This window comes from Podarcis raffonei, chromosome 7 (genome assembly GCF_027172205.1).
Source record: "Podarcis raffonei isolate rPodRaf1 chromosome 7, rPodRaf1.pri, whole genome shotgun sequence".
In the NCBI taxonomy this organism is placed as follows: domain Eukaryota; kingdom Metazoa; phylum Chordata; class Lepidosauria; order Squamata; family Lacertidae; genus Podarcis; species Podarcis raffonei.
In genome coordinates, this window is record NC_070608.1 from 56,223,907 (window position 1) to 56,243,778 (window position 19,872).

At 41.2% G+C, this 19,872-nt stretch overlaps 1 protein-coding gene across 1 annotated transcript; it reads left to right on the plus strand.

Annotated features, from left to right (window-relative positions):
- The first annotated feature begins 1,503 nt into the window (after nucleotides 1-1,503).
- Nucleotides 1,504-18,383, plus strand: GALR1 (galanin receptor 1). The gene is made up of 3 exons (XM_053396682.1): nucleotides 1,504-2,687; nucleotides 14,444-14,509; nucleotides 17,357-18,383. The coding sequence occupies exons 1-3, from the start codon at nucleotides 1,980-1,982 to the stop codon at nucleotides 17,666-17,668; spliced, it is 1,086 nt and encodes a 361-aa protein (XP_053252657.1). The 5' UTR covers nucleotides 1,504-1,979; the 3' UTR covers nucleotides 17,669-18,383.
- The last annotated feature ends 1,489 nt before the right edge of the window (nucleotides 18,384-19,872 follow it).

A 19,872-nucleotide genomic window follows, 5' to 3' on the forward strand; every position in this document is an offset into this window, starting at 1 on the left:
CTCATTCACGACTTACTGAGTCTGAGAGTGTGCCACAACTCCATTTTAGTCTTGTCTGGTCTCCAAAGCAATAGACCAGAGCTAACAGATAGGGTGCTTGCCTGCTGATGACTGAAAAAAGAGAATTGTGGTTGGCATTTTTAAAACTGGAACACTTTTAGATCCCCAGGGGAAATATGAGTTGATACATAAGCCTTAAATTAATTCATCACCACTGAGAATCTTTCACAGAATCACAAAATTGATGAATCTGTGCACTGCCTACAAAGAATGAAAAAGGAGAGGTACTGGATGCAACCCTCAATAGCTACACTACAGCTCTTGCGTTCAGTATTAAGCCAAACCTTTAAAGAAGATAAAAACAAAAATGTAAAGCATATTCGATGCCATGAAGGTAGTGATTTAAGATACTGTCATGCCACAGAGAAGGGAAAATGGAGTGGAAATGCTTAGTGGGATTTCTAGAGTAAGAAACGTTTTTAACAGGTCTGTTCCTCCGCAGCCAACAGGAGACATGAATCAGATGAAGCTGTCCCAGGTATGCAAATAGCCTTAGGAGAAATGTTTTGCCCATTTTGTTTCTAAAAGTCACAGGATCCTTTTCAGTGTGAAAAAGTTCGTCAAAAACTGGGAACTGTAGAGATCGATGAATGACACCTGTCGAACACTCCATGGGCAATTTTGACAGATGGTTTTCCTCCCCCCCCCCGCAGTAGTCATATGTGACATTGCAAGGCCCCTTGGGGCCTCTTCTCATACAAATAAGGATGCTGCAGAAGCTTCAGAGGGGGAGAAATCCAATGCGGATTTCCCATTCACACTGGGGCGATGTCAGAAGTGAGTCACACCCAAGAGAAGATGCAATGAGCACAACAGACTTAAACCCGCTGATTCCAAGTTAGTCTGCTCTGACTATGCCTAATTTCTAATACTGTATTTTATTTTATTTTTACATTGCTGTAGCCCTTACGAATAATAATAATAGTAAATAATGTATGCTCCCTGAGCAGCTTAGAGGAAGAGCAGAATACAAACGCAAGGAATAAAACCCAGACGGAGTTCTGGGTGGGATTCTGTGGCGGCTTTTGCCTCCTCTGGCTGGCTAAATAGAGGCGCCCTTTCTGCTACCACGGGAGGCAAAGCGAGGAGCAGGAGGCACTGCGCGCGCCTTCGGACCGGCCGGGTTTCCCCTCCGCATTTCCCCTTCCCGCCCCGCACATCCCCACAACAGCGGGCTGCTCAAGCCCGGAAATCCCGAGGAAGCGGAGAAGCTGTTGCTTCGGCTGGATTTCCGTCCCCGTCGCGCGCCAGGGGCAGGAGCCGGGGAGAAAAGGCTACCCGTGTCTCGCGGCCAGCGAAGTCGCGAGCGGCGCCTCAGGCAGCCTGAGGGAGGAGCCGGAGGAGGAGCTTGAGGGGGGCGCGGGGGAAGCGGGAGAAAAAGCGCCAGCCGAGCAGTCCGCGCGCAGTCAGGCAGCGGCTGCCTCCGAGCCGAGCGAAGCCCTGCGGGATGAAAGGCGGGAACGGGGGGCGCAGTCCAGAGGTCCGCTCCTGCGAAGAAGAAGAAGAAGACGACGAGGAGGAGGCGAGAGAAGAGTCCCCTCTCAGACGGTCTCTCTCGGAAAGGGAGCTCTAGCTGACCGCATGGGCTGGCGAGCGGACCGCCAGAGAGGGCAAGCGCCGCTTCCCGCCTTTTAAGTTTGCCGCTGCTGAGCGGGCAGGAGAGGGACACGCTCGCCAGCGCATGAGGGGAACCGTCCCGGGGACTCGTGCCATTTCCACGCAAGGCTGTCTCCCCTGCCCTCTTCCCCCCTTGTTCCCGGGAACAAGAAGGGGCTGGGCTTAGTCCTTGCGAGGTGGAGGAGAGGAAGATAGAAAAGCCCCTTTCTGAAGAGAAAAGGTTTTCTGTGGGAGGGAAGAGACGGGGCTGCTTCGCTTGCCTGTTGCTTTGTGGAGTTTTGCTTTCCTAGACTGCCCCGAGCATGGACCCCCAGTCGCCCGCCCCCACCTCCCTCTACCACATGAACCACACCTGGCTGGACTCGAATGCCTCCAGGTCGGCTCCCGAGCGCCCCCTGGAGGAGGGGAGGGCCAGTTTCCTCTTCGAAATTGGCATCGAGAACTTCATCACCTTGATAGTCTTTGGCCTCATCTTCCTCCTGGGTGTGGTGGGCAACTCCTTGGTCATCACCGTGCTGGCCAGGAGCAAGCCGGGCAAGCCCCGCAGCACCACCAACATCTTTGTCCTCAACCTGAGCATTGCCGACTTGGCCTATTTGCTCTTCTGCATCCCTTTCCAGTCCACAGTGTACATGTCGCCCAGCTGGGTGCTGGGCACCTTCATCTGCAAGTTCATCCACTACTTCTTCACCGTCTCCATGCTGGTCAGCATTTTCACGCTCTCGGCAATGTCTGTGGACCGCTATGTGGCCATTGTGCATTCCCGGCGCTCCTCGTCCCTGCGAGTGTCCCGCAATGCGCTGCTCGGCGTCGGGGTCATTTGGCTGCTCTCGATTGCCATGGCCTCGCCTGTGGCTCACCACCAGCGTATCGTTCACCATGAAATCATCAACCAGACTTTCTGCTGGGAAGTATGGCCCAATCTTCATCACAAGAAAGTCTACGTGATCTGCACTTTTGTCTTTGGGTACCTGCTACCACTGCTGCTCATCTCCTTTTGCTATGCGAAGGTGAGTGCAGGTGAATTAGCACAAGTCATGCCATAGATGTGTGTGAGAGGCAGCCATTCCCAAAGTATATAGGGAAAGCAGCCTTGGAGAACAATGACTTACACAGCAGACTGCACAGTGTAAAAAAAGCTTGGACTAAAATGAATGTTTAGTGTGCAATGAATGTTTAGTGTGACATTACTGTGCATAATCTGTGTTGGCTACAGATATAATTGCACAATGTGTAACATACACTAAAAGGTTAAAGGTTGCATTTGCAAGGACTTTATTGACCATGAGGCAGTAGTTCATGTGCATAGAGGCTTAATTAAGTTATATATGGTGTAGTTTGGGTAAGTCAAAGTTGAAAAGTGTGTGTGTGGAATGGTTGCACAAGCTAAATTCCAGATGGTAAGGGGTGGGGTGGGGGGGTTGATCTCTTTATGATATTATAAACTTTAGACTAGTAACTAGAGATATATTTCAGAGGTTACAATAAGTGTAACTTCCCATTTCAAACACATAGTACTCAGCCACATTGTATTGACTTACTCAAGGCAGAGCCAAACAACCTCGTTATATGGCTTCCATATGAACTAAATTGCAGCTGCTTCAAAGACAGGGCAAATTACAGTTCTTACCCTGTGTCAAAAATAGAGAGGCCCTGATCCAGATAACTTTGCAAGCAGCAACAGGCTGTGTAAATGAATGCTGCTTCATATTGCAGTCTTTTGCTTAAAAAATTTGGGTATCTCAGTGTGAATGACTTTCTGAGGGAAAGAAGATAGGGGTTTCCTAAAATCTGTTCCTGCACAAAGGCACTTTCCAGGTGGTAGTTGCACAGTTCCTATCCATAAGGCAATCTGTGAATTAAAGTGTAATGTCTTTTGATCAGTGGAAGTTTTGCTTTTGAGATGAAGGGTTCATCTTGACTATCTGATTGAGATAAAAAGAATCAATAGAAATGCTAGAACTAGACGGGACTAAGACATCAAATTACAATTGATTTGAAACTCCACACTCTCTTCATTCTGACAACACAGTGTTTTTGCTTGAATTTATAATCTGGAGGCTTGGATATTTAGTGGGTTGAGAACGAGACTCTTAATCTCAAGGTCCTGGGTTCAATCCTCATGTTGGGTGAAAGATTCCTGCATTGCAGGGGACTGGATTTAGATGGTCCTCATGGTCTCTTCCAGATATACAATTCTATGGTTCTAAGTTGTCTTAATACAAAATGGCAATCCATTCATCACACAACATTTATAGTTAATTGTTACCATTAGCCATAGTTTCACTGTTGTAAATGGTAACAAATTTTGAAACCAGTTTTTAGTTAGAAAGACTTTGTATTTGGCCCAGAATCCCAGTACTTCCAATATTTCCAGTACATCAGAATCCTTGCATACTATATGCATGCACTGATTTACTAGTTTTATTAAGCAGAAAACAGATAACAGGAATGCAAACCATCACTTTTCAGAATGCCTACTAGTTAATTTATTATGTGATCTATATGAAGCTGTTGGCAGCACTCATTGGGAGTTTTAGAGCAAGGTGTCATGATGAAATGCTGCTCTACTTCTCCGTAACATCAGGAGAGAATGTGAAAACTCTGGGTTGGTATCAGAGTGCAGTGGTGAACTGGATGAGGGCCAATAAACTGCTTGAATCCTCAAAAGACAGTCTGTTTGCGTGGTGGTTTCTGTGTCCAGGATACAGGAAATGATTTGTTCTTGATGGGGTCACACTGTCTCTGAAGGAGCAAGTCCATAGCTTGGGAATATTCCCATATACCACCATTAGATGTCTGAGTGTCCCTCTGCGGCCATGGAGTTCTTATCAGCTCTACCTGGTTCATTAGCTATAGCTGTTCTTGGAAAGGGATAACCATGCTTTGGTAACCTTGAGGCTGGATTACTGTAATGTGCTCTATGTGGGGCTGCCCTTGAACCTGATTTGGAAGCTCCAGCTGCCGCAGAGCTCAGTGGCCACACTGCTGATGGCAATGCATAATCTCAGTCACTGAGATCATCTGCTGTAGTATCATTGGTTGTTATCCAAGCTGGTAAGGCTCATTTGACATCAACACAAAAAAGAGCTTTCTTTCATCAGTTCCATCTTGTGGAATGTACTTCCAATAGAGATTCAGCAGATGCTTTCTGTCTTTTTAAAAGCCTGCTGAAACCTTTACTATTTTGCCAGGCTTATGCAGGCAGATAAGAATGCATCTTTCCATAATGGTTGGCTGATTATCTCTTATTTTAATTTTTAATGTGCTTTTATTATATGTAGATATTAAAATGCCTTGATGTTTTATTATATAGTAGCATATAAATATTTTGTTATAAATAAATAGTTTTTGTAAGGGAAATGTCTCCATATTCAGTAACAAAAGTGGCAGAGTTGAAATGATTAAAAACATTGTCAGAGTAAAAATGTGACATTAGCCACATTCAGGCATTTTCCCACATACAATGCCTGCACATAGAAAGGGGCAATGAGAGTGCATTGCTGATCTTGTTCTGGATAGCATGCCTCCTGGACATCTGTGCATTGTAGCTCATATGGATAATTTTTCTATGCTGACATCTGTGTGGACGTCCAGGGAGCTGATTGCGAGTGGAGCCAGTAGCCTGCTGCCTCCTTCTGTATGTTCTTCCGCAGACAGAAGTGACTCTCAAGTTTGGACAGAGCTGCTATTCTAGTTTCCTGGTGGGTCATTCACTGTGTCTTACTGCTCTGGTAGGGGGTGAGGCAGTAGGGAGATTGGCTTGGTGTAAATGCACCTGCAGAAGTAGCAGATTGGCTCTGCTGGTGCACTTTCACTGTACCAACCCCACTATTGATAAGCAACAGTGACTCACTTGCCAGAAAGCTAATGTGGCCCCCTTCCCCAACCTTGTATGCTATTGCTGATGAATGGTGAGGAAGTTTGAGTATTGCACCTGCGAGACCACATGGCCATGAAATTCCCTGTGTGACCTAGGGCCTGTCACAGGATGGTGTAAGGATGAAATAGGGAAGGTAGAACCATCTATACCACATTATTAGAAATGTAATAATGAGTAATAATAGCTAAATATATCAAAAATGCCTTAATGGGGCTAACGGCTCTTCTGATCTTGGCCGCACCTTATATGCTGCAATGTCAAGAGAGGGAGAGTTTAATCATGTGCTTATTTAAACAGTGTTTGGTGAAGCAGTTGTAGGTGAAATCACTGGTGGCTGCTTCAGGAATTGGTGAAAGAGTGGCATTCTTGCCTGTACCTTTAAGTTGTGGGGGGATGGAGTGAAGGAAGAAGAAGAAGAAGAGGAGTTTGGATTTGATATCCCACCTTTCACTCCCTTTAAGGAGTCTCAAAGTGGCTAACATTCTCCTTTCCCTTCCTCCCCCACAACAAACACTCTGTGAGGTGAGTGGGGCTGAGAGACTTCAAAGAAGTGTGACTGGCCCAAGGTCACCCAGCAGCTGCATGTGGAGGAGCGGAGACGCGAACCCGGTTCCCCAGATTACAAGACTACCGCTCTTAACCACTACACCACACTGGCTCTCAGGAAGGGGCTACTTCAGTCAGTAGCATGCAAGTGAATGGTTGCTCACTAAATAGTCACCACTGGTCCAGCTATCCATGAAGCAACTGTGTGCTTGTGGAAACTGAGATTCTCTCTTGCCTCAGCAGTCCTCTCCCAGTGCTAAAATAAATGCAGGAATCAACTACCTCTACCCCTGATTGCCACCAACTGCCTGCTGACACTTTTGCCCAGCAAACTCCCGAAGTGGCTGTCACCATTCTTAAATCTCCCCTCCCCCAACTGCTCACTCAGATGAGTACAAACCTTAAAAGTAGCACAGTAATAGAAGACATGCATCACAATGGGCTTCCTCCCTATTGAAACTTATCATTAAAGCAACCCTCTGCTCTCATCTTGTCAATCAAATTCTTGTCCAAGTAGAAATGTCTCACAAAAGTTCAACAGAGCAGCTGCTACATTATTGTCATACAACCTTGGTACAGCCCACAGAATTACTAAACCATAATGAGTTACAATACCTGAGTGTAGTGGTTGTTATTCCTAGTCTTAGTTTCATTGTTGGCACAAGATATCCCAAAGTTGGCTGTATGTATAATTGCTTATATCACAGCTGCGTAATTACAGCCTCAGGAGTTACTAGGGTACAAATGAAAACACACACTAAATAAAATCACTTCTAGCCTGTTGCCTTCTCAAGGGGCAAAGGGTTCTTTTTGGATGCCAGTGGCAATAAACAAAACAGGAACATTGTACTTAAACAGGGATTGTTTGCTAGACAAAAATAGAAAGCAAACCATAGAAAATACCAGATATCTCAGGGCCCTGTGAGTTGCTGCAGGGCAGCAGCACACCCTCCCACTCCTTCAATCTACAGCTGGCACTGGGATCTCTGACTAAGCAGGGACCTGACTGAGTTTATATACTTTTAATGTTTCAAATTGAAGTCACCAAAACTTCTCCACTCTTCTGGTCGCTGACTTCAATGCCTGCTGGTGACTTCAATGGACTGGTTAGTAGCTAAGGGTGATGGCTTATTACTCCTGTGCTAACCTCCTGCCTTGATGCAGCTGTGCTGTTTATCTGCCTTCCAGATGTGGAAGTTGCTGCCGGATACCAAGGGAGAGGGGCCAGGCAGCAGAAGAGTCAGTGTGGGCCAGTGTTCCTGCCATTGTGCCCACACCACATCAATGTCCCTGCCACCTTGCTCCTCCTTTTCCTCTCCCTCTCAGTATTGGATCACTGCCAAGTAAGCAGGAATTAATTCACCCAATGAGAAACTCCCCCCCAAAAAAACCCCTCATGTTTTTGCCCCACCTCTTTATAGATGGAGTGATTCAATAAATGCTGGGGCATATCAACTACATTCTCCCTGTAAATACAATGCCTCCGGTTATATGGAATATTTTAAAATCAAATAATCAAATCTATAATCTCCATAGCAAAATAAAATTGCACAATGTTCTTAAACAGGCCAATGTTTACTAGATTAATTTTTGTTACCTTTTTTGGTCGTAACACCACTGATACATCCAGCCCAATGGGATTCTTCCCATAAGGTTAATGGCATCAATAAATTTGACTGATTTGGGTCTCTGCCACACTCATTTGTTTCTAAAAAGTTTGGGTGGAGGATGCTGTGCTCATTAGAGTGGGAGCTTTCTGACAAATAAATTACCTCCTCTATCACCTGTTCTGTAACAGATATGTGATTAGCTATTTTCAGACTATAGCCATCTAAAATATTTTTTTCAAGCAGTTCATTAAGGCCTCTTGGGAGAAAAGCTTTGTGAACTTTTCTGCTGTTGTTAAACTTTAGACATTAAAGTTTATTGCATTTTTCATGCATCTTAATCCAGATAATGTCTGGGATATGTCCCTGAAGTACTACGCTCCTTCAGCTCCTATAAAAAACAATAGCTGTTTAATAAATCTGCCTTCTACTGGAAAGAGAAGCAGCATTTCGGTAGCAAGTTTCTCCTCAGGCTGTTCATTTGTCTGAATAAATAGTATTATTTAAGAACACTTATGAATACGATTTTCACATATGCTACTAAAAGTGTCTTTTGCTATTTATCTGTATACTGTGGATGAATGACTTTAAGAGTGTCATTCAAATATCACAAATGAGTTGATGGATTTTTTTTTAAAAGAAAAAAAATACAATGAGGTAAATGCAGATTAAATTGGAGGTGGAAATGTGAATTGCCATTTTGATGCCAACAGAGTTGTGTGGATGCTGCGAAAAACATGAGGAACAACATTTTTCACAACAAGTACCTGCCTGAAATTACCCTTGGATGATTCAGAATTGTCCTCAGAAGCTAAAGTAAAGCATAATTTTTGAGAATCTTTGACATGGATTTTCACAGGTTTTGCTTCAATTACAAGAATGATTGCACTGTGATTAATACTGAAAGATTAATGAGGCAATTTCAGCTCAGTTCATTCACTTGGCTTTTCAAGGCTGAAAAACGAAGAAAATATTATAAATTAACATCTGTTTTTTCTTGTCTCTGAAGAAGTCATTTTGTACATAGTGCCTGACCACTGTGGATTCACTAAACATTGATTTATAACCTTTCCTGAGCCTCTGGAGTGGCTTTTCATGAGGTGGAGGCATCCTTTGAAATTTGCCAGGTGCATTTTCCACCTGGTTATTGGCCACTTGCAACCAAGTGAACTGCCTGGGCACCAGGATGCTGCTTGATATCTCCACCATCTGGAGGTGCATTCCTGGAGATCCTTGGATCTTGACTGTTTTCACACACTAGCAACAGCTCCTGTAGAATTCTATCCATTATATTTTATTTGCACAATCAAAATGGATTTCAGGAACCAAAAAATTGTTTTGGGGAAAAAATAGGACTTTTGAGCCCCCCAAATGGCAACTAGGCATTCTGTTTTGCCAACTATAACTCTGGTTTAAGGAGCCAATTGGTGCCGAGCTTATATTTCTGAGTTTCTAACATTGGGTGGAGGGGATTGTAACCTGCAAACCATGCATCACACAATAGCAGGACTATAATAGCAGGAAAGTATTTAAAAAAATTGAATTGATCTGTTTTATGTAACAGGTAAGTAAGAGCAATGCATTCATATAATTATCTCTACTGAACAGTTAAGAACACCCATGATTTTATCATTAACCCCAATGAAAATTATTGATATATTAATTTAAAGCAACACTTCCCATATACTAAGTGCTAATGAAGAGGTATTACATGAAACAAGTGGATGAAACCATAATAGCTGCCTTGCAGCAATCAATATTGGCCGTACTCGGGGCTTAAATCATGCTTCAACCTCTTATGAGCTATTAATGTATTTCCACTGATTGACACTGGACTCACTGATTGCCTTGGTGAGGAGAACAAGAGCAGGATGAGAGGGCATTAGCAATACTCGCTCACTCCTGTTATAGCAAGCTGCTGGAAGGAGGAGGGCAGCACTGAACTCCAGACACTTCTGCTGATATCCACTCCATTGAGTCAAAGCTGACCATTGTGATGTGATGGTCCTCAACAAGAGTGATCCTGAAGGGGGAGTCACCAATGGGTACCACACTTTGTGTCAGGATTGCCATGTCAGTGAGGCTGCTGCCCCCCTACTTTGGCTGTTGTTAGATTAAATGGGTTAGGCTGTTGTCACTGCAGGTATAGGCGAGTGATGTTCAGGGTGACAGCAGGGGCCTCCCAATTTTTGTTTGTGGTAGGAGGTGACTGTGAACCATGAGTTAAGAGTGTATAACCCCAAGTGAGAGATGGGGGCTGAGTGGCTATGAGAGAAGGCGAGAGGAGTTTGCGAGGGAATGGATTGATGGGTGAATAAGTGACCGTGCTGTACTGTATATGTGAAAGACTCTGGGGTGTTTTATTGCATTGCTCCTGTCCTGTCTGCAAGGCCAGTTCAAGAGAGCAGCACTGAGTTACTGTTCCCACTGGCAGTTATGCTGTGGGGTTCTGTAAGGCACCATCTTATACCTAGTGATATACAGTCATACCTCGGGTTACAGCCGCTTCAGGTTGTGTTTTTTTTGGGTTGCGGACTGCCGAAACCCAGAAGTACCAGAATGGGTTACTTCCGGGTTTTGGCGGTCGCGCATGCGCAGAAGTGCCGAATCGCAACCCGCACGTGCGCAGACGCAGGTTGCGAACGCTGCGGGTTGTGAACGTGCATCCCGTACGGATCACGTTCGCATATTTATGAGGGAATTAGGATTGGTCCTTGGGAGATTTTCAACACAGTGCCATAGATAAGTATTGATAAATTGCCTATTCAGTATTGGTTTACTGTCTTCCACCTATTTAATACCAGGGTGGATTTGATTTAAATCACTAGTCAGCAAGACTTGATTCAAATCATTTATTTATTTTTACAGAAAGACTCATTCTTGCTCGTATAATCTTAATATTTTCAACCAGATGGTTTCATTTTTGGAATAATACATTTTCAGAGTAGTTTTTACAGTTCTATCAAAAATTACTGATTTGGTTATACTTTTAGAAATACATAGACAGATAATCATGAAATTATTGTGAGGTTTAATAAGTTAATTGTTTATATTTGGACAACTTTTCTGCTGTACTTTATTGGAAGGAGAAAAATAATCTTTTCCTTAATAACAATTTAAACAATTTATCTAACTAAAACAATAACATTGTTAACTGGTGTGGTTAAACAATTAAAAAGAAACAAAAAAACTTAGACTTAGTTTTAGCACACATGAAAAATTTAAAACAAATCCTTATTTTCTGATGAATACCCTTTGGACTATAATGTAACTTAAATAGAAAACTATCTTTAGAAAGATTTTTCCTCCAGAAGCATTTTATTTTAAAAATCCAATTTAAATTTTTAAAAATCTGATTTAAATAAGAAACAACTGTTTTTTTATTTTTTTAAATCATTGATTTTTATCCACCCTGTTTAATACCAAATTACACTTTTACATAGATGTTTATAATACCATCAGCAAAATAAAATAATCTAGACTGGTTTATCACATTTCTCTCCGTCCATCTTCCCTCACTGGACATTTTCTTACATTTATACCCACCTTTCTTCTATAAATGTGGCATTAATGTGGTTCCTAAGAGGTATCCTATACAGACACTGACCAGACACATATCTACTTAGCTTCAGCAAGATGATAGCCTCGTCTGCATTCAGACCATACCCTGGAACTAGCTATTTGTTCCCTACCCTTTACATGCGGAAGGGATTGATCATATGTTTGGTGATAAACTACTTCAAACATTTGGGCGATAAAGTAAAACATGTTCTTTCATATTGCATTGTTAAAATATGCTACGCCAAATACAACCAAATATATCTGTAGTTTAAATCTCTTTTGGTCTGTGATGCTCTCATGCTCTAATGTAAGAGATTTTTCCAGCCTTATCTTGTAGGAAAGCTTTTTGCAAAGAACTGTAATTTAATTTAGCAATATAACTATTGCAGTTTATATTGCTTACGTGAATTTCCAGGAATATTGTTTCTGAAATCTTGTTGTAGAAACCATGTATAGGCAATTTATAGGCAAAATTGTCGAGAACCCAAGTATCCACATGGTACTAGATGTAAAAGAAATAAAGGTTTAGATCTAGAATATCTTTATTCTAATATATGTTTTTCACCTCTACATCTAGTAGAAGGGCAGTAAGGGGGGGAATAAAAATAAAATTAATGAACCAATGATAAGCTGTATGTATTTTAAACTGGAATTCATGGGTGGCTTAGGAAAGCCTAATTTATTTTATGAAATAAAATACTGTATTGCAGAGAGTTGATAATGTATTAAATGTACTACTATGCCAATAGTCTGGTCAAATACACATTGTGACTAAAACAGATGTACTGTATTACTAAATGGTTAGCCATGCAAAGTATATCGTAGCAAAAACAAGAGAATCTGGTGGCACCTTAAAGATGGGCAGATACGTACAGCAATCCTAACTGTAGGGAGAGCTAGTAGCAAAGTGATGGATGATCCATTATCCCAGCATGTGCTGGTTAATACAGAAGATGGAAGCCCTCCTCCTTCTCTGGCAGTTCTTTATACAGTGGTACCTCAGGTTACAGACGCTTCAGGTTACAGACTCCACTAACCCAGAAATAGTACCTTGGGTTAAGAACTTTGTTTCAGGATGAGAACAGAAATCGTATGGTGGCGGCGCAGCGGCAGCGGGAGCCCCCATTAGCTAAAGAGGTACCTCAGGTTTCAGGTTAAGAACGGACCTCCACAACAAATTAAGTTCTTAACCCGAGATACCACTGTACATTTTTGAAATCCCTCCCAATGGTTTCCATGGGAGGGAATAACCTATGGGAGATGTAGCTGAAAAAAACTGCCAGTGGCCATCATTCTGCCCGGACGCTGAGGTCCAGCGCCGAGGGCCTTCTGGCGGTTCCCTCATTGTGAGAAGCAAAGCTACAGGGAACCAGGCAGAGGGCCTTCTTGGTAGTGGCGCCCGCCCTGTGGAACGCCCTTCCAGCAGATGTCAAAGCGATAAACAACTACCTGACATTCAGAAGACATCTTAAGGCAGCCCTGTTCAGGGAAGTTTTTAACGTGTGATATTTTACTGTATTTTTGGTTTTTATGGAAGCCGCCCAGAGTGGCTGGGGAGGCCCAGCCAGATGGGCGGGGTATAAATAATAAATTATTATTATTATTATTATTATTATTATTATTATTATTATTATTATTATTATTACTATGACCATGGAGTGTGGATGTAAGTGTAGTGACAGAGAGGCACTTTCCCTCTGTCTTAATCCCCTCCAGCTACCAAATGCAAGGAATTCAAATTTCTCTCTTGACATATTTCTTGTGTGGCATGACCTTTTGTGGGCTAGAGTCCACTTTATCAGATGCTTGAATAGCTATTCTCATGATGACATCTATATGTATATATACAAGTGAGTCTTTTAAAAGAGGCCCCGTGGAATATGTGTACTCTGTATCCACAGGGCCTCTTTTAAAGGACTCACCCTGTATATTAGTGTAGAAAAGCTGCCTGGGCATTAAGCAGTAATGATGATGGTGATGATTAATAATAATAGAAGAGATGCAAAATGTGAGGCCAAGAGGCAATGAGACGCAAGTATAATCTGGTGTGTCTATGTAAAACTCACACAAGCATCCTGTATAAAGCTCTTTTATACATTTCAGCTTTTGATGGAATATCACAGACTGCACTTCCTGTATTTCATTGTCGTTTGAGTTGAAGGTACACAGCTGTCCCCTTCCCTGCCCTGCCCATGTATAAATTATATATCAGGATGCAACTCACTACACAAAGAATCCACCTAAAAGGAATAGATTTAGATGCATAAAAATATCAATGGAAAACAGTAATCTAAGGAAGGGATGCTGCATTCTTACTTAAATTACACTTTTTCAGTTTAACTTAATTGTTGGGATTTTTTTTTTTTAATGTGTTGGATATTGTAGCACATTTGCTTTAGCTCATTTCCACTCTTCCCTTTTTTCCCTTTGGACCATATTGTAATCCATTATAATCCCCTGATTAGGAATACTTATAAAAAGAAACAGAGAGCTCATCTCTTACTGTTGCATTAATTTGGCGGTTCTGCCTCACCCACCTGGATACACTTGAGCTTTTGTAGCTTTCCCCCCAAATATTTGGAAGCTGTGAAGAACAAATGTGTTCATAACTGCCCCTGAGGATGTGATTGTTTATGTTGGTATTTGAAAGCTGGTATTTGAAAAGTTTAAAAACTTTGATTGTAAAAACCTATCAATGTAACATTTGAACCTGTGAATGTAGTAAATATTTTTCACCAGGTACTTATTAGATGCAAAACTCAGCATGCATCCTTTCTAAGTAGACGTGAATAGGATGCATGCTGAGTTTTGCATCTAATAGGTATCTGAATTGAATGGGGTTTATTCCCAGGTAGGCGAGTGTTAGAGTTATTTGAGTGGAATTTTCCAATCTGGACCTTGTGCAGAGTAGGAATGAATAAGCTCCACTACAATGAGTTCCAAAAACTTTTACTGCAAAACTGTCTTAAACTAGTTGCTTTGTTTTATTTTGTAGCTCTAAACAAACTAGACATTCAGTGTGTTGGTGAGGGGGGGTGTTATTGGGTTATTTTTGTTTTTATTATGTATTTGTCTTTTTATATTGCATTTTTATGTTGTACCTATCCTGAGTTCTGCAGATGAAGGGTGGTATATAAATTTGATTTAATCATCATCATCATCTTTTCAGGTTCTCAATCACCTGCATAAAAAACTGCGGAACATATCAAAGAAGTCAGAAGCATCCAAAAAGAAGGTAAATAAATAGCTTTCCTTATTAAAAACAAGGGTTGAGAGGGCATGTTGTTGAGTGCATATTCATTTCCAATATGACATTTACCAAACTATATTAGTAAATTTAGAAAGAAAATGTGATAATTCAGTATTTTGTGACAGATATCAGCACATTTCAGGAACCAGCAGATCTTACTAAAATAATCTGATAAATATTTAGGACTACGAAAAAGAAATCATTTTTTAACATACCCCCTCCCCATTTTTATTTATTTACTGCAGATATACCAGTGATTTTATCTGTTCTAACGAATCAAGGCCAATGAGCAATCATACAATAAAACAATATTTCCTGTGCAGGTGGAAATGGCCTCCTTGTATTCTTTGCCTTATCTCGGGAAAGACTTCCTATGCAATGAGGAAGAGGCAGTCTGACTGTAGCAGCCTTGACCTAATTGACCATGGTCCCTCATTCGTCCCTCACTTGCCTTCTGCTGTTTTTTGTACATTTACACTATGCATGCACAAAGAACAAAGCCAAAATAATTAAGGGGCCGGAAACATAATGATGGCAGAACTGGAAAGCCACACTAGCAATACTTACACATTTAAATCCTCCACACAAATAAATGCATGAGAGGGAAAAGAGCGAGAATGAGAATGCTAGTTCTGCTACCAGTCCACTCTGTTAGCTGGATGGCTAAATAGCTGCATTAGGCAGTCTTCTCTATTTGTGTTGTGCATGGCTCTACATTGCATGGGAGGTCTGTACAAGTACAGAAGGAGGATACAGTGGAGGAGGTGGGGCCAATAGGCTAATCTCAGCTTTCCCTTCGCATACTTCTAATTGCATGAGGGATAAATAACTGAAGAGGGTTTTGCTCATAAGTAGATCTGCTTCTGCAGCTATCAGGTCAGGTAGATGCTTTTGCAGATCGATGCTTAAGAGTGCAAACTTTTGCAGATAGATGCTTAAGAGTACAAGCCTATGCAGGTCTACTTAGAAGGAAGTAATACGCTTCAATGGGACTTGTTCCTGGAGTGTATATGATTGCAGCCACTTGAAACAGAAGGCTGCACTGCTCTTCAGGGAGCCAAATAGCTGTGGGTTAAACCACAGAGCCTAGGACTTGCCGATCAGAAGGTTGGCAGTTCGAATCCCCGCAACAGGGTGAGCTCCCATTGCTCGGTCCCTGCTCCTGCCAACCTAGCAGTTCGAAAGCACGTCAAAGTGCAAGTAGATAAATAGGTACTGCTCCGGCAGGAAGGTAAACGGCGTTTCCGTGCACTGCTCTGGTTCGCCAGAAGCAGCTTAGTCATGCTGGCCACATGACCCGGAAGCTGTACGCCGGCTCCCTCGGCCAGTAAAGTGAGATGAGCGCCGCAACCCCAGAGTTGGTCACAACTGGACCTAATGGGCAGGGGTCCCTTTACCTTTACCTTAAGCATCCTAATAAGTTATGTTGAGTAGTAGGCAGACAGTCTACTCACAGGCACACCATCTACTCATGAGTAAATGACATAGCTTAGCAGCTTGAGTCACTTTGAAGTGAGATAAGTATGTTTAATTTTTTAATTGGATTTTCAAATATATAAGGGGGGGAGGAACACCACGTATTTATGTTGCACATACAACATAAATAAGACGTTAGAAATGCGTTTCAATTTTTTTGGCCATTATTATATTTCATGTACTTTGATTTTCTAAGGAGAATCCCTAAGACATAAATAAATAAAGAAGAGCTCTCTTGTATGTCTCCTTGGCTGTACATTATACCAATAATGTCACAAAGGCTTCTGAGATATAATGGAATAAGATGTAGCAAGGGATTTTCAGGCCATTATGTAAAATGACTCTAGCCAAAGGAACCATCTGTTATAAATATGACAGATTTAAGAGGTAGAGGGTCAAATCCTTCCAACAGTTACGTCTGAGGTTACTTGAGCATAACATAATGAGCTTCATATTTTTTAGCAAACAAGGGCAAATGAAGCATACTTAACTTGTTAGATAATTCTATATGACAGGAGCTATAATTTATTTTAGTTAGATTCAAGGACAGAAGGATTTGGTTTTTTACTGTTAACATAAAGTGATATAAACCTTCCTCCCCACCTCTCATTGAAAATATGTATGACAAATGTAGTATTTCAGATTTTGATTAAGTTTTTTTTCTTACCATTTATATCAAGACAGACAGCCTGAATTTTGTCCCAAATAAGTCATTTATTTCATGTGCCATGGAAAATCAACTGGTTGCTGTGTCACACAACAGCTGTATTTTGGGCATATTGTTATCTTACTATCACAATATATAACAGCAGTGATCTCAGTTCTCCAAGTGCATGTCCTTATGTAGACCAAACAACACCATCAATATGCAAAAGACAAGAATCAGCAAGCATGGGTGAAACCCAAGATATTCAGAAGTGCAGAAAAAACCTTAATATGAGGTCAGGGGGTGGGGTGGGGGGAGATGGAAAATCGGGGTGGGAGAGGGAATGAAATGAAGTGTCTGAGATATTGAACATTAGTAATGCACATTGCACTTTTTTCTGATCGCAGATGTCCCCCTGTTTATGATGTTTAGGCAAAATGGCACCTCTCAGACACAGCTTGGTATTAGCTGTCTTGGAGATATCTCAAGATATGCAGAAGTAAAAATATTGTTTTTGAAGGAAAATCTAAGTTCTTGTATGGCCCGAGTCTCATTTGTTTAATTCCCGTAAGCTACTTTTTGGAAACTTGAATAACATCTGTAAACGTTTACTGTACATCTCCCCCTTTTCATTGCTTTTCAAGCCTATATTGTAAGTCTGCTTGTTCAGTTGTTAAGAAATAATTCACACTTTAACTTTTCTGTCTCAGACAGCACAAACAGTCCTGGTGGTCGTAGTGGTTTTTGGGATATCCTGGCTGCCCCATCATGTTGTACATCTCTGGGCTGAATTTGGAGATTTCCCACTGACTCAAGCCTCGTTTATCTTCAGAGTGGCAGCGCATTGCCTGGCTTATAGCAATTCTTCTGTGAATCCTATTGTATATGCATTCCTCTCTGAGAATTTTAGGAAGGCCTATAAGCAAGTGTTCAAATGCCAGATTGGTAGCAAATCACCTCTGAATGAAGGTAAAGAAAATCATATTGACACACCACCATCTACTAATTCAACACATGTGTGAACAGCACTAATAATGTCTTTATTTGCAATGCCAGGTTTTCATATACGTAGACCTGCTTCAGATAAAAAGCACAAGTGCTCCAAAACTTTATGTTGGCAATTGGTAGTCAGCTTATTGAAGTTCTGTTTGTAATAACAGCTTCTGGAGGAAAAGGTTTGATGCGAGAAAATCTGGGTTCATATGGAAAGCACTCTAGTATTCTTTTTCTGGAATGCTTTTCAAATGAAGAGTACCTTAGTTATTTTAAAATTATGCCAGAAAAGTAAATCGAAAACCTGCTATACATTTAGAAGGGTGTTCATTTATACCTATTATAATGTTTTGCTCCTATACAAACAAATGCATTTTTTAATAAAACCACTAAAGGTGCAATCCTAACTGTACTTACCTAGGAGTAAGCCCCGTTGAATGTGGTAGGACTTAATTTTGAGTGGTCATGGTTAGAATTACACCATAAACTATTATTTCTCAAAATGTGACCTTTTTCAAGGAAATAGGATACAAATCTCAGGCACCTGAGGATAAAAGTGAAATGTGCTTCAAAGCTTATCTGTCCAAACTGTGCAGTAGGTCCATGTAATTAATACCACATTTACACAATCAGCCAGAGATTGTCCAGTGTAAGATTACTGCCCACTTAGAACAGCTGCTTCAGAAATGGAATATATTGTGGTGTTTAGATGTTCATGGTTAATAAAGCCAGATTTACTGCTCAGCTTTCTGTATATGGAAACCTGCATGGGATTCCCTGGTGTGTAAATAATGAAAGCATATCAGGCAGACAGAATCTAGTTTCCAAATTTTGTCAGGTGCTTCCTATGGAAATAGCCATAATGGCAGCAAATTTCAGATACCCCTTCTCATGCTACTCTGGCTATTAAAAATCTAACAAATGAGAATCCACATATTGATACAGGGAGCTGGTTCGTATGTAATGCTAAGACAAGCTTGGCATGAACACACATTCACACTTGACTTATCGTGTTGTTCAAATCCAGGCTCATGGCTTGTCTTACTCCAGGCAAACCTTGAGCTGTAGCCATGATATGTTCTTAGGTAACAGCTCATGTTTTGTTTGGAGAAGACAAACCACAAGCCTGGGTTCAAACAGCACACTAAGTCAAACAATGGCTTAGCAGCGTGATTGCTGGGGGAGGAGCGCAGGATCTACAGTTCCCTCTCTAGTAATCCTCATATTTACGCTAATTAATTGTTTGCTTCAGCATTACATGTAAACCTGCTCTATATGCATTTCTATATCAAGATACAATATTGATAGTATTAATCATAACACCCGATGGAAGCTGAACGCTACTATTTCTTCACTGATAACTCTAGATTTTTAAGGAAAGTAATTTTAAATTAAAATTGAATTCTAATAACTTTTTCAGCTGTTTATGAAATGTGAAATCTAAGTTCATGCACAGAAGCAAATTTAATTATTTACTAACTGTATACCCAACTTTTTGGTTTGGGTCAAAGATAACAACTTGTGGTTTATAAGTAAAGTATACTTCTTCATATGTTTTGCTGTTTGCACAAACTGTACAACAGAAATATGAAATACAGTAGGGGAATTTGGATTATTAGGTTTAATAGTGATTGAGGTGAAAGCCATCATAGGCCATGGTGAACTGTCTTTTCTTTAGCATGATGATTACTTTTTTCCTTTTATTAGTATGATGGCTTTAAGTACTCTGAGTTCTTAGAAAAAAGGACAAGATGACATTTCATCGCTGCCAGGCTCAAATCAGTTTTCTTAATAGTTCTGAGTTGCAAAGCTATAAAGCCAATTAGAATCAACATATTTAATTTGGAACCTGCTCTTAACAATACTGTTCTTCCCCCAAGTGTGCTCCACATACCCAGAATGAATACATTTAAAAAATCTGAACTCCTTGAAAAAAAACCTTGTTTTGGAGAGCCATGGAAATTCTGCCCAATCTTCTACACACAATTGGTTCCAGTGATGCTGCTAATTGAAGCAGCTCACTCAAACTACAAGCCCAATGCATTTATTTAGTCACCTCTAGTTCTCAATCACAATTTTCTTATAATGTTGCCCCATTTTTGCTCCCAGCTCTGTATTTGGAGGGATTCGACTGCCACTCACGTCTTAGGGGAAAAGTTGACTGATGCTTTGGAGAGCCTCCTGCTTCCTGCCTTCCTCAAATTTAGCCAAAGCATGCCTGCCAATAGCTTTT

Coding starts and splice junctions, on each gene's coding strand:
- GALR1 (XM_053396682.1), top strand. CDS start 1,980: ATGGACCCCCAGTCGCCCGCCCCCACCTCCCTCTACCACATGAACCAC. Junction 2,688..14,443: donor TCTCCTTTTGCTATGCGAAG/GTGAGTGCAGGT, acceptor TCATCTTTTCAG/GTTCTCAATCACCTGCATAA. Junction 14,510..17,356: donor CAGAAGCATCCAAAAAGAAG/GTAAATAAATAG, acceptor TTTCTGTCTCAG/ACAGCACAAACAGTCCTGGT.